This window comes from Pituophis catenifer, unplaced genomic scaffold (genome assembly GCF_029215685.1).
Source record: "Pituophis catenifer annectens isolate HBS135680 unplaced genomic scaffold, rPitCat1.0.hap2 SCAF_13, whole genome shotgun sequence".
NCBI classification, from domain to species: Eukaryota; Metazoa; Chordata; class Lepidosauria; order Squamata; family Colubridae; genus Pituophis; species Pituophis catenifer.
In genome coordinates, this window is record NW_027256893.1 from 24,492,421 (window position 1) to 24,506,955 (window position 14,535).

Genomic DNA, 14,535 nt, shown 5'->3' on the forward strand with positions numbered 1-14,535 from the left:
TGGGACTGCCTCTCCCAGAATTCCCAGACCTGGTGGGGGTGTGTATGTGAGAGTTGTGGTGCTAAGATGCTTGGAGAGAACCAGTTTTGACTTCTCCGCTGCAGACCAATTTTTACAATATTCGGATTTTGCAGGGCGGGTTGTTTTCATAGCATTAAAACCCCCACAGTGTGGAAAGCTGGAGCAATAGCCGGACTACAGTTTTAATTGATACTAAATCGATGTTGCTGCTTTCTCTCTTTTTCTTTAATGTGGAGACTTAATACTTAAACATCGTCCAGAGTTGGTGGGAGACCAAAAAAAGAATAAAAAAGGAAAAGCCGTCCTCAGCACTTAGGTTAAGACTGCAGTCCTAAGCATGCTTCCTTCTCATTCTCTAAAATCAAAGTCACTTAGGAAGCAGGATGAGCCATAGATGTGAAAATTCATCTTGGGCTACAGTATTTCCCGCTTAGAAACGCCAGCCTGCTGCAGGCTGATAGATTCCACCCTTTCGAGTTCTTTAAACTTAAAAATAAGTATTTAAAAAAAAAAAAAAAACAATTCCCGGGGCATTGTATCCCTTTGGCCTAATGGAGCTGTTTGGAGGTTTTTGAGCCCTCCGCCTCCAAGCAAGGGAAGGGAAGGGAAGAGCGGCCGAGATCTGTGTTGTGAGAAGGAGGGGGGAGGACTCTACCTTCTGCAGTTGCTGTACCTTTAAATGCAAGAAGCTGGAGCGGGGGGGGGCGAGCGAGAGACAGAGATGCTGGGCTCCCTTCCCCTTCATAAGCCCCTGTCCATCTAGTGGGGAGAAGGAGAGGGCGAGGGGACCCAAGCGAGTCGGGGGTCCAGGGCGAGGGAGGCGCTCCTCGCCCCTCCCCGCTCGGAGCTCCAGCAAAGGAGCCCCCTTCCCCCCCTCCGCTCTTCCGCCTCCCTTCCTCCTGCCGCCACCCGGCTGGTGCCAGGGCCCCCTCCCCAAAGGACAGCTCTGAAGGCCGCCATGGGGCAGCTCTGCCCGCCCGCCAGCCGGAGCCGAAGCGAGTGAGCTTCGAGTGGCAGCGGGGTGGGGCGGCCGGGGGAGGCGTGGGGAAGAGACTGAAAACAGTCCTGGGGGGGCCGAGGGAGACGGAGCGCGCGCGCCTGGGTGTGTGTGTGTGTGTGTGTCTGTGTGCGAGTGAGTGGGGGGGGGCGAGAGAGTGCGTGAGATCGAGACGGTCACAGACACTGCATTGCTGCTGACCCGGAGGCTCTGCCGCGAACACGCCGCGGGCAAAATGCTGCTTTGCCCAGGAACGGCGGAGCAATTGTGCCAGCCGAGCAGCAGCGGCAGCAGCAGGTGGAAGGCTCCGCGGGGGCTGTGAGACCCTTTGTCTGGTCTGTGGCGTTGCTTTCCCGCTCCCCCCTCCCCCCCCCCCTCCTGCCAATCCAGGAGCCCCCCTCCTTATATGTTGGCCGTTGGCCTTTGCCCGCGCCGCCCCCTCCCCTCTCTGCCTATTGCCCGGGGCGGCTCGAAAGGACCCCCGGCCCGCTCGGCCCCTCCCGGCCCCCGGAACCCTTGCTGCTCCGCGGGCCCAGGAGGGCTGTCTTCCCCCCGGCAGTAAGGCAGGAGGAGACGGATCCGGAACCGCTCCCTCCTCCCGCCTCTGGAGAGAATGTGCCAGCGGCCAAGCCCGGCTCCCTCGGCGGCTCTGGGCGTTTGGTGCAGCGTTTAAGGGGGCGGTTTTTGGTTTCCCCGGCTTTCGCCTCCCCCCCCCGCCCCACCTTTTTGAGAATTTGCGAACTGCGTTACATGCATGTCCAGTGGGGGAAGGTTTAATTTTGACGATGGAGGGTCCTACTGTGGAGGTTGGGAGGACGGCAAGGCTCACGGCCACGGCATCTGCACCGGCCCGAAGGGGCAAGGCGAGTATGCGGGCTCCTGGAGTCACGGCTTCGAAGTGCTGGGCGTCTACACCTGGCCCAGCGGGAACACCTATCAGGGCACCTGGGCGCAAGGGAAGCGCCACGGCATCGGCGTGGAGAGCAAAGGCAAGTGGGTGTACCGAGGCGAGTGGACTCACGGATTTAAGGGACGGTACGGGGTGCGCGAGTGCACCGGCAACGGGGCCAAGTACGAAGGCACCTGGAGCAACGGACTGCAGGATGGCTACGGAACAGAGACCTACTCGGATGGAGGTAAGCCGCGGCTTCCCCACCTTCTCCGGCCGGCTGAAGCGCCGCACGCAGCCCTTTTAGACCCACCTGCTGGGTGGGGATGTTTTTAAAAGGAGGAGGAGGGTGAGGGCATGAGGTCTCCGGCCTTGCCCTGCGTTGCTGACCCCGGTCCAGCCCTTGAAGTTCCGCTGGTGCCGGAATTAAATCTTGCTGGCTGAAAGGAAGGCCTTTTTTCCAAGCCGGGTTTGCAGGCTGGAGACTGGCTCAGACTCCTCCTCGTTCAGCTAAGAGAATCTCTGCCTCTCCACCTAACCCAGGACTGACTAGGCATAAACAAGATGGGGGTCAGTAAATGGATCTGTGTGTCTGTGCAAAGCGTTCCCCTTCCTGGTTGTGAAGGCTCCAGGGTCCAGGGAGGGTTGTGGGAAAGGAGGAGAGGGATTGCAATCAGAAATATGGCAATATCCCCTTCCTGCTGTGAGGCTGGGGCATTTTGGAAAGGGCTGGTATAAAACTCATTCAAGGGATAGGTGGCTTCTATTCAACATTATGAGATTTGCTCAGGAAAACCTCTCTGTGGATTCAGTCTTCTAGACCAGATCTGGGTGCCTGCCGTTTTGTTGGTCCTGTTCAGCATCTACCTCACGAGACCACCATTTCTGAAAGAGTCTGGGCCTCCATTCACCACACGACTAACTCTACAGGATACGATGGGGTGGAAGGGTTAAAATCTTGCCCTTAAAAACCCCTGCCTTGGCCAGGCAATTCTCTCCAGGGTCAAACTGTATTGCAAACTCTTCCTCTTTTTTTTAATTTCCCTCCAAGTCTGGCCCTCCACTCCATGGGTCCGCAGTTCATTGGATAACCAGTTGCAATTCACAGAAGATTCGTCTTGTTGCAAATGTGTGGCTGGGTGTATGTGGAGCACCCAGAGGCTGGTGGGAACAGCTGCTTCTTGGCTTCCGGAAGAAGCTTCAGGGGTTATTGCAGAGGGAAGGTAGAGATGGGGACTGACTAAGTGGAAGCAAAATTAGCCAAGGCCAATGGAAGAGAGAAAACCAGGAGGACGAATGTAAGATTAAGGTCTCGCACAGAGCAGCTTTCCTCCGGAATGGCCTGAATCACTCCATCTCCGGTTAAGTGGCTGTTTCCTCTGCTAACCTTTTGGTGTGCAGGCGCCAGGCCTACTTACCACATCCCTGGAGGAAAGCAGCCGGCAGGTCTTTGGTCTTAATGTCACGTATCAGCCTCTATGAACGCAACCCTTCCTTTTTCCTTTCTGCTTCCCTCCCTCCCTCCCTCCCTCCCTCTCTCTCTCTCTCTCCCCGGCATGCCTGCTTTTGAGCCGTGTTCAGCTGAGAATACATCCTCCGCTTTTCAAAGGCCCTGCGGGAAGAGATCAGGAAAGGAAAGGCCAAAGGGAAAACATATTTCTGTGAAATAAAATTTGCTGATTGGAAGCAAAGAGGGGAGGGGAGGACAGGAACTGAGCAAACTTTATTTCATTTTTACAAAAGCAGGTGGCTGGATCTGGGGATCCGTTTTCTGAATTGCACTTGCAGTGAAGCAAGGGAGGGAAGCCGAATGGGATACACTCTTCATCTTTTGCTGTATTTATATGGCTTATATCATCCTCCTCTCCCCCCAGAAACCTTCATTCTCAGTGCCCAGGTTTCTCTGAACTCAGGGCTGAAGCTCAATCTGCATTTAATATGTCTGAGTGAATCCTCTAAAACTGCTCTCCCTGATCTGGTGCCCTGAAGGAATGTTGGGAGTTCAGTATCTGGAATTTCTTTTGCCAGTCTTAGGAATCTTAGTTCCCGTGTGGGCACTAGAAGAAGGAAGGTGGGCTGGAAGTATTCTGGTTCTACCAAGCCTTTACGCAGAAGCCATGCAGGCACGATTGTACAAGTACTGCAGTGCTGCAATCCCCAATGAAACCTGAGAAAAAAAAATGCATATATTCAACCAAAGAGGAGATAAATGTGCAGAGCCTCCATAAACTCGACGAGGCAGTGGCCTGCTTCAGAACTGGAAAGAATCAGAGAAACAAACCTCAGATTGATGATGAAAATTGACTCTGGGGATTTGGAAAAATTCTACCCAACCCCATGGGGAGCTAGTTTGTGGGGAACATTGAGGGTATGGAGTGGTTCTGATCCCACTGGTGGTCAGCCCCGAAAGGGGGCTGCACAGAGCCCTCAGATTTATGTCCCGCTCAAATTCTCATCTCTCCTATTTTGTTCCTTTATTTTCATGACAGTGACAAGGGAAAAGAACCCACTTGAATTGTTGAAAAGTGCAAGAGAGGTGCCACTGAGCATGAAATCTCTCTTGGCCAGAGCCTCTTCTCTAGGCCTCTTGACAGTGACTTAGCAAACCTCCTACCTCTGGACAGTAGCATTCCAGATGTATGAGGGGTAATTGCATTACACTGGGAAAGGATGGCTCCCCAGCTGCCATTCAAAACCGAGGCAGCTCCTGGAAATTAAGATTCCTGTAGCTCCTCAACCCATCTGCTGGGAGCCTTGTTGCTTCCTGAGATGTCAAAAATAATCTACCATATGCCCTTTTTAAAAACTACAGACAGACATCAGTCTAATAAGCAGATCCACCTGTGCTGAGGATTTAGTAATATCAAAATAAAAGCTGTCATGCCTTAACTCAAAAGTCTAGGAGATACTGGCAAACCCCATCCAGAGGCCTTCCCTTTGTTGTCAAACCAAACTGAAGGCCCACATCCCTTAACTTGCTGTTGGAATAAAGGCTCCAAACAGCTCTGTTTTCCCCAGTGGAAATGGGAAAACCTCACAGTCAGGAGGTTTGTATCTTGGCATTCTCACACAGCAATTCCCGAAGTTTGGGCATTCATCTCACACCCAACCTATTCACAGATACTCTCATCTCTGTGTTTGAATTGGGGTTTCAGAAGCAAAGCGTGGATGACTCTCCTGGAAATGCATAAGAGAAGGCCCAGCTGTAGGTTTTTTTCCGGGGCATCAGTGTAACACAGCTCAGGCCTCCCCCCACTCCTCTTTTCAGATCCAGATCCAACTTCTGGATCTCATAATATTTATCTTCACTTGAGCCCATCCTGTGTGAAGTGTGTGCATAATATCCCGTCCTCTCGTTGACTCTGGGAGAAAAGAGGATGGTTTCTTAGACCCACTTCCTTGTGTGTAGATAAAAGGTTGACTTTGTGACCCTTCCTTCCTTCCCTCTTCCTTGTTTCTCGTCATTTCCAGCAGCGCCATTTCACTCTTGAAAAGTGGGTCTGCATCATCCCAAAGTCCATTTTCACATTTCCAGGACACAAATCATTGGAGCAGCCCAAACAATAAGAGAGGAAGTGAAGGAGAGTAACTCTCCATTTATAGGTCTCAGAATTACAGTCTGCTTTATTTATTTTTATTTTTATTTTTAAAAGCCTTCCAGCAGTTCATGTGTCCTCACAATCTCTATTTTAGCTGCTTTATATTTGGAAGTTCAAGCATAGCTGGCAGAACAATACCAAAAGAGCCCCACTCCTGGAAATGATAAAACAAGGTTGTAGTAATTGAGTCAGGCTGATGCAAGCAATTCGGATTAACCGAGCTGGATCCCCAGAATATTCAAGGCAACTTCAGTTGAATGTCCAGCAATGTGAGTTTTTAAAAATAGGTATTTCCTTCTTTCTCCTTTAAATCCTTTTCATGGCTCAGGACCTTGGAGAGCACCTAACTCCCAGCTATGCTGAAAGGGTCTGCCTGAACTAAGCATTTTTGCCCTACAGCACCGTACACTTACAGCCCCAATTGAGCTCAAAATTTTTGTGGCTACGCGAGACAGCTGCTAAGCGAGTCTGCCCCATTTTATGACCTCAGCTGTTAAATTAGTAACTCAGTTGTTAAGTAAATCTGGCTTCCCCATTGACTTGGCTTGTCAGACGGTCATAAAAGGTGGTCACATGACCTCAGGACATTGCAATCGTCATAAATATGAGTTAACAAGCATCCAGATTTTGATTATGTGACCCTGGGGATGCTGCAATGGTCGTAAGTATGAAAAATTGTCATAAGTCACTTTTTTCAGTGCTGTAAGTATGAATGGTCACTGAACAAACTGTTGCAAGTCAAGGAAGGCCTGCCCTTTCTCTGCTCGTTGAAGCCTCCCTTTCTGAAATGGATGGTGGATGAAGGCCAGGATGCTTGGCCTGTTGGGACTGTGGTTCTCCAGAATCCTAGCCAGCATGGCCTTTATCCATGTTTGCTGCCAGTCTTGGGAGTTACAGTCTCAGCATCAAGATGTGGGAGCTGCTGTCTTTTCAATCCCATGTGAAGCTATGACACATCCAGGTGGCAGCTGTGAAGACAGTTGCAAATCTATGTCAAGAGGTGTGTCAGGTGTGCTTTAATCCCTAAATGACTGCACTGAAAGTCACAAGTCACAAGGGTCCTTCCTTCGCATCCGAAGGTGAGAGATTGGGAGTGGAGCCCATGCCCTGCAGACCATAGATGAATCTTTCAGAGTAAGGTGTGGCATGGCATGTGGTGTCCCAATGACTGAGGCTGGGCAAAAAATTACATTTGATTAAAGTTAAAGTCAATTTAATTAAAATGATAAAAAGACTGCCCTTGGATTTAATTCTCTGCACACACCCCCATCATGCTCAAATGCTGCAGTCCAGGATTTCTGGTGGGGTGGTGGGTTGACAGCCCCCAAAACACTCCAGCACCATGTTGGGAAAGATTCTTGCAAAGAACATCCAGTTTTCTTCTTCTTATCTCTCAGCTATGTTTTTTGGGAAGGCAGCTTTAGAATAAAACTGATGCAAGTTTTTGATGTAAATCGGTGCTTTCCAACTTTGGCAACTTTAAGGTGTGTGGACTTCAGCTCCCAGAATCCCCAGAATATTGGAAGTTTGAGGACTGTTTGGGAAAGGGTGCCCTGTGAGAAGCACTTGTCTCTCTCGCCATGCCTCTCTGTATTTCGAGGCTTCTACAGAGATTAAGAGCTTAGTTTAACTGAGAAATGGGGCAAGATTAGAGAGTTTATGATGAGGATTACTGAATTTGATGATTAGCAAAGAGAAAGGGAGAGAGAGAGAGAAAATTAGGCAGATTCTCCTGTACTTTGTCCAGGAAGCATATTAGAATTAATTAGCTCAATGGATTGAGAAGCTTTCAGCATTCTGCCTGCTTGAGGATCCAACTTCGAATGGGAAGCCCTCATCCTGGTCTCAAGGGCAGAGCCGATGGTGGACCCAGTTCATTTCACAACTGGGAGCAGGTCTAGCACGTTGCACTGGACGAAGCAGCTGGTGGGGAAATCAGAGTTTCCCCATGTAGAGATAGTGCTTGCCTTACAACAGTTTGTTTAGTGACCTTTTGAGGTTACAACGGCACTGAAAAAAGTGACTCATGATCCCTTTTCACATAATCGTTGCAGCATTCCTGTGGTCATGTGATCAAAATTCAGAGGCTGCCTCATATTTATGACAGTCGTCGTATCCCGGGGTCACATGATCCCCTTTTGCAAACCTTCAGGCAAGCAAGGTCAATGGGGAAGCTGGATCCTCTTAACAACCGTGTTACCAACTTAACAACGGCAGTGATTCGCTTAACAGCTGGGGCAAGGAAGGTTGTAAAATGGGGCAAAATTCATTTAGCCACAGAAACTTTGGCCTTAACTGTGATGGTAAGTCGAGGACTATCTGTAGTCCTCGCCTGCCATGTAAGTTTATTACTCTTACCAGAAAGAACTCCAGAAATAATTGGAGAATCAGAATCAGAATAAAGCTGGAAGGGACCTTGGAGGTCTTCTAGTCCAGCCCCCTGCTCAAGAAGGAGATCCTGCACCATTTCAGACAATGGGGACTATCCAGTCTCTTCTTAAAAGCCTCCAGTGATGAAGCACCCACAACGTCTGAAGGCAACTTCTGTTCCACTGGTCCATTGTCCTCACTGTGAGGAGGCTTCTCCTCAATTCCAGATTGTTTCAACGTCAGGCTCCGAGCGTGGTGCCGAACATCCTTTCTCCTCCCCCCCAAGGATGCTGTGAGGTTCTTGGGCACAGCTGGCCCATGTGGCAGTGACGTTCCCCTCCTGGGAATCCAGGCCTCGTGCCCTCTAAGCCCCTTGCTTTTGTAGTATTGCCATAGATACAGCTCGCTCTGGTTCAGCTGCTCCTGAATCATTCTGGCGAGGCCTGCCTGGATCGCCCACACGGCTGCCATGGCAGAGAGACAATCCGTTCGCTGCTCAGCCTCCCATATCAGGGGGAGGGTGCAGGTCGTCCTCGACTTACAACAGTTCATTTAGTGACCGTTGGAAGTTACAACTGCATTGAAAGAAGTCAGTTATGACCGCTTTTCACATGGCCATTGCTGCACCCCCAGGGTCACATGATCCAAATTCAGACGCTTGGCAACTGACTCATATTTATGACGGTTGCAGTGTTCCAGGGTCACTTTGGTGATTCCCTTTTGCGACCTTCCGACAAGCAATGGGGAAGCCCAACTCCCTTAACAACTGTTACTAACTTAACATCTGCAATGCTTGACTTAACAGCTGGGGCAAGCAAGGTCGTAAAATGGGGCAAAACTCAATAACTATCTCATTTAGCAACAGAAATTTTGAGCTCAGTTATGTGGTCATAAGCTGAGGACCACCTGTACTGCTGAAAGAATCATACCACTTCATAGCAAGCAGTGAAGAAGTACCCAAAGGGCGATCACTTGGGTTGGGAGGTACTCCAGCCCAGGATATCTTTTTTCCCTAGACCACCCCGTACTCAACAATGGCTTGTGGCTTAATCTTGGTTGCCGTCTGGAAGCTTGTCTATGAAGCTGCAGGAGGACTTGGCTTCAATTGAGCAAGAGGAATTTGTGACCAGTCTGGAGGCATGGCCACCTGGGTGTCAATGGGAGCAAAAGATGGCATATTTTTGGTGACTGTACAGCGAGATCATGATCTGCAAAAGATGCCACACTATTTGCCTTGAAGCTCCATCAGTGTGTACAGGAGAGGGATGATGAAGGGCCTGGTCAGCTGTCCTTCACTTCCTTCCATAAATGGCCACTCAAGAAAATCAATTCCCGGCTTAGAACTGAAGGGAGTTTCTTGTAGTTTGGACAAGTATTTGCTCACCTTTATGTACAGCTGAGTTTCTCAACCTCAGCAACTTTAATGTGTGTGGACTTCAACTCCCAGAATCCCCAGCCAGAATGGGTACAATGATGTCCAAGCAGCCTTCCACACAGGTCCAGGTTTCAACTTTCATAACATCCTAACTTTAACCTTGAGGCTATTTCTCAAAACAGATCTTTCAGACCAAGTCTCCTCATGCAGGAAATAAAATTAAAAATTGATGACCTTGTCTAAAAGACGATGGCAGACAGACAGACTCAGGGGGAAAGAAAAAGGGAAAATAAGCCTTAATCCATATTCAAAGGCTAACTTAACTTCACAATGGAGAACACTGGGTGTTTCAGTTCGATTATCAAATCCATCTCCCATCAGGCCAGAAACTTTCCAGCTAATCATGAGCAGGATAGTGTCTTCAGACTCAAAAGCCTTATCTGGTAAATGAACTCGACCGTGTCCTCACAGGCTGTGGCAAAAAAAAAGAATAAAAAAAAAAAGAATAGGTGACTCTTCTAGTGCTACAAAAATAGAATCAGTGATTACTGAGTTTGGAAGGGCCTCCAAACAGGCCTTAAAATCATATGCTATGTTCTGAAACTTGGACGATATGTAGTGAGACTACCTAACTCTCCCTTGTGGAAACGGATGAAAACAAGCCTTTTCATTCTCTCTGGAGGGTACAAAGCAGTGAGCTACACATGTTTCAACAAACAAAGAAAATGCTGGAAGAATATTGTCCCTAAATACTGTATAGTGCAAAAAAATTACATTAAGCAGGGTTTTTTCCTGATCTAGCTTCCAAGCCCATTAAGGAAGGTTGCAGAAAGACCTTCCCAGATAGCTACCTCTCCCTCCCTTCCTTCCTTCCTTCCTTCCTTCCTTCCTTCCTTCCTTCCTTCCTTCCTTCCTTCCTTCCTTGCATCTGTCCCTCCATTAGCAGTGCTTGAGTGTGAATGTCAGTCCTTGAGTAGTAATTAAATGGCACCACACAAACATTCACACTGACACACAATATTAGCTAAGCGTGGGAAGAGCAAATAGGAACAATAAGATTTGCGGGACTAAAAACAAGTTTAAAAATAATTAAGGGAAAAGATCCCTGTGCACACATGCACATACACACACACACAAACAAACACACTCTTACCTCGGCTTCAGGACAGGACAGCTCAGCATAGTCAGCAGAGACTGAATCCTCACTGTGGGCTGGGAGGAGAGAGCAGCCTCGCCTGGCCCAGCTATGCTCTTTTGTGCCCCAGAACAGATATTGGTCTTGGGTAAAGAAGAGCTATTGGTGCTATGGCAGAGGGCAAGTCTGCCATATCTGCTTGCTCTGCAGAGAGAGAGACCACATGCATGTGCATATTTTAACCGTCTCTACTTTTCAGTGGCTAGCAAGCTCACAGCAAGTCCCCACCCTGTCCTTTTTCAGCCAAGGTGTTCTGTGTTTGCGATGCCACTTCTCAACTGCCACTTCTCCCTGAAACAAGGTTGGCTTCCCCATCCACCGTTGGAGGCCGATGGAGCAGACCCCTCCCCCCCCCACCCCTACCACTCAGAAATCCAGATTGAAGTTCTGCTAGATTGGCATGTGGTGGTTTCCCTTTGCACACTCAACAACATTTCAGGCCAAAGTCTCCTGCCATTTTCTTCCTGGCATTCTTTTCCCCCTGGGTTCGCCTTGGCCCAGATCCTGGCTTGCTCAGCTCCCCTGTGCCAATGACGACTTCTTCATGTTCACGAGGGCATCTAAAGTTCTTGCTCAACTCCCGGAGAAATATTCTCCATGGTTCTTCAGATACAATACTATATTCCTTTACTATCACCGTGTCTTCCTTCTTCACCTCAGGTTCTCTCTTTGATCCTTATTCCAAGCAGAGAGGAGCTGTGCCAACACCTCTGCCTTCGGCGTGAGTCTCCTTGGCGCCTGCTGCCCGCCAGCCTCTGGAGGGAGAGAATTCAGTGCCTTGGCCTCTTTCAAAGGAGTAGGTGCCAAGGATGTCCCCACCCCTTTCCTTTCCAGGCCAGGCCAGCCAGGCCAGGTGGCGAGTCACCTGGAATGTAAGTGAAGCAGCTTAAAGGAAGAGTAGGAAGAGAAGAGAAACAAGACATTTGGTGGCCAAGATTCATAATTATGTCCTCTTCATACATGGGGACCAAGAAGGGGACACCAGGGTGGTGAATTGGACCACTGAGTCACAGGAGAATAACCTGGATCTCAAGCCAAGAAGAGATTCCATTCTGGCTGGACTCATCCAGCCCCACCCACCATCAAGCCACATTTTGGCTGAGAGTATTGTGTGATCATGGACAACAACTGGGGATGCAACTCTGTTTATGACCTCAGCTTTTGATTAGCCTTCATTGCTCCAGCAAAATCTTCTTGCTGCATTAGTTGCCCATCTGTTGCTCCTCTTCCTTGCTCCATTTGAATTATCCACCCATGGCTCTTATTTATTTATTAAATTTATATGCCACCCATCAAAACAAACAAAAACAAAGACAACTCCTGGGAAAAAGACATACAGTGATTTCTTATATGCTCAACTTTCTCTGGTTCAGGGATGGCAACCTTTCCCCCATTTCCTGGAGAATTGCTGGGCGCTTGAGTCAACAATCTTGAGAAAAGCTACGTATTCCTCCCCACCCACTTAAATCCACCTGAGAGCCAAGTGCTTCTAACAAATGAATTTGCCCAACACAGAAATACTTATTTTGGGGCTTAACATGCTTGTAAACCCAACCATTGTGGACCCCTTCTGAAATGAGTGTACTGTAAGAAGACTGTGGCTTCATCATCCAAATTTTGGTGAGGCAACCATGATGAGCGAACCAATTTCTGAGACTTCCTTAAGATGCATTTCCCCCTAAGAAGGGCCTTTCATAAGGTTAATTGATAGTTTCCTGTAGAGTCCTTGGTGCTTCTTGATCCTTGTCTTCTATTGATAGTTTCCTGTTTAAAGATTCAGCTTGGTTTGTCCTTTCCCTGACCAGCATTTGGGGATTATCCCTAAATTACCCTTTAATTAATCAGCTTTTATCTCTTCATCATCCACTGGGAGGGAAGAGGGACACTGTGTCATTAACATTTTTCAACTGGATGCGCATAGATCTTCTTTCTGTTATAGTGAAATTATATAAATATAAACAATTAAATAAAAACAATTACAAAGCAGACTTTTATTTCTGGGTAATGCATGTGTATACACACACACACACACACACACACACACACACACACACACACACACACACATATTACCCAGAAATAAAAGTCTGCTTTGTAATGCTTTTACTAAGGAAAGTGAGCTACAAGTCTCAGGGTCTTTTGCTCCAGAAAAGTAGATGGCCAAGCAAGGTTGAAGGTTTTGGGCTCCATGAAAGTGCAACAGATGTTATTTCATCTCTTGTGTTTGCTAGGGAACAGGAAGAGATAATTTAGGATTTTCTGCCTTTGGGAAGCTTGATTGGATGAAGATGAACAGATGCACCCGGGAGCTATTGCCAGCAAACTGCCTTGTCCCGACCCTGATAAATAAATGTAACTGCAAGTCACAGTAGAAATTTACCTGTCCACACCTGACTGCCTGTTGGTTGCTGGAATGAATGCCTTGCAAGTTCACAAAATACTCACATCCCAGATTTTAAAAATGGCACCACAAAAAGGAATAGCACAGAAAATGCTGGAATGCAGCAATTAAGAGGGGAAAAGTCTGAGCATTCCCTGTCATAAGTAAGTGAACAAATCATGGCATCTCCTAAGATGTGTGAAAAAGAGAGGAATTGCATTTTTATTTTCTAAAAGCAGCTTGACGTGGTCTGTGCCTGAGCCTGCGTTACTTTTTATTCTCTTAGTCTCTCCCTTACAAAAGCTGCCTGCTTTTATCTGTTACTTGACAGTTGAATCTGTACGTCTTTCTGTCGTGCCTACAGGACTGAGCAGAACCTTTAAATTTATTCACAACACTAGACCTATTTGTGGGTGGAATAATAGCTGGTGGCTAGTTGAAATATGATAAACGTAAACTTAATTTGAAGCTGTATTGTTTCTATCCAGGGATGGCCTTGCAGCTTCTTGAACTCTGGCGCAGCACCATTTTTGTTTTGACCCAGTAATGCAGCTGAACCTGGAAAGATTTCCATTCCACTCCCCTTCTGTTTGCCCAATAGGTTTCTGTTGAGAATGGGTCATGGTCCTTTCGATGGTTGTGGGGAAGGGAAGGGAGGGAGGGAGGGAGGGAATGAAGGGAGGGAGGGAGGGAGGGAGGGAAGGAAGGAAGGAAGGAAGGAAGGAAGGAAGGAAGGAAGGAAGGGCAAGTGAGATGAGCAAAAGCTGGATCAGAGCTTTTTGGAGTTGGTGACTCTTAGCTTAGGTTAGGGAGAGAATGCAGCAGCAAGGATAACTGTGTTGATGGGTTGGGGTATCAAGCAGCAGGGGCCAGTGAGATTGAATGAAGAGACCAGCCTCCTTCCAGAACTTTGCAGATGTTCCTTTGGGTTCATCCTCCCTAGACGACTGCTTTTGCAGCACTAAATTCAAGCCCTCACATGACTTCAGCCCAGGGAGAGGTCATGGTGAAAAGCAGCCTCCTAGGCTGCAGTCACAGATGATGAGACAAATCACATTGGGGTGGGGGTGGGGGGGGGCAGTCATGGCTTGATCCAGAATTTGCTGGAAGACTGTCAAAAATATCTATGTAAGCTGGGCTGAGGTGCTCCTTGGAGATGAACAGGATGTAAACAGGATGAAGAACTTCTAAGATATTGTTGGTAAGCAGATGCTAGGAGGTGCAGAGTACTGACCCCTGCCGGACCAGCCAGGAACTGCTCTGCGGTGGGTTTTCAGCAACCGAGCCCTGGCACAGCCCCCCTCTCGCCCACCCACAGCCACCTGTCAAAAGCTTCATCCCACGTGCTGGTGGCAAATTATTTTGGCTTCGCTTGCTGAGCCAAATTGCCCTCCCCCACGCCCAACCTGCAAAAGGAATCTCAATCCCTTCCAGAAATGGAAGTTTGGACAAAATCCTTCTCCCCAGCTGGAGAAAAGGCAGCTGAGGGGTCCTTGGTGCTCTCCGAGCTTGGTTGCTTTCCAGTCGTTTCATTACCAAAACTAGGGAACATCATCCGTGCTAGTTTTAAGAAGAGGTTGCTTCTAAAATAGAAATGAGAAATTTTCTGACAGTGAGAACAATCAACCCATGGAACAGAAGTTGTCTTCAGAAGTTGTGGGAGCTTCATCACGGGAGGCTTTCAAGGGGAGATTGGACTGCCATTTATC

At 48.3% G+C, this 14,535-nt stretch overlaps 1 protein-coding gene across 1 annotated transcript in view; it reads left to right on the plus strand.

Moving 5' to 3' along the window:
• Positions 1–1,772: 1,772 nt before the first annotated feature.
• Positions 1,773–14,535, plus strand: part of JPH3 (junctophilin 3) — a 32,478-nt gene continuing 19,715 nt past the window's right edge. Inside the window, exon 1 of the mRNA XM_070952890.1 lies at positions 1,773–2,154. Coding sequence (XP_070808991.1) covers positions 1,773–2,154 — 382 coding nt within the window. The remainder of the gene's footprint in view (positions 2,155–14,535) is intronic.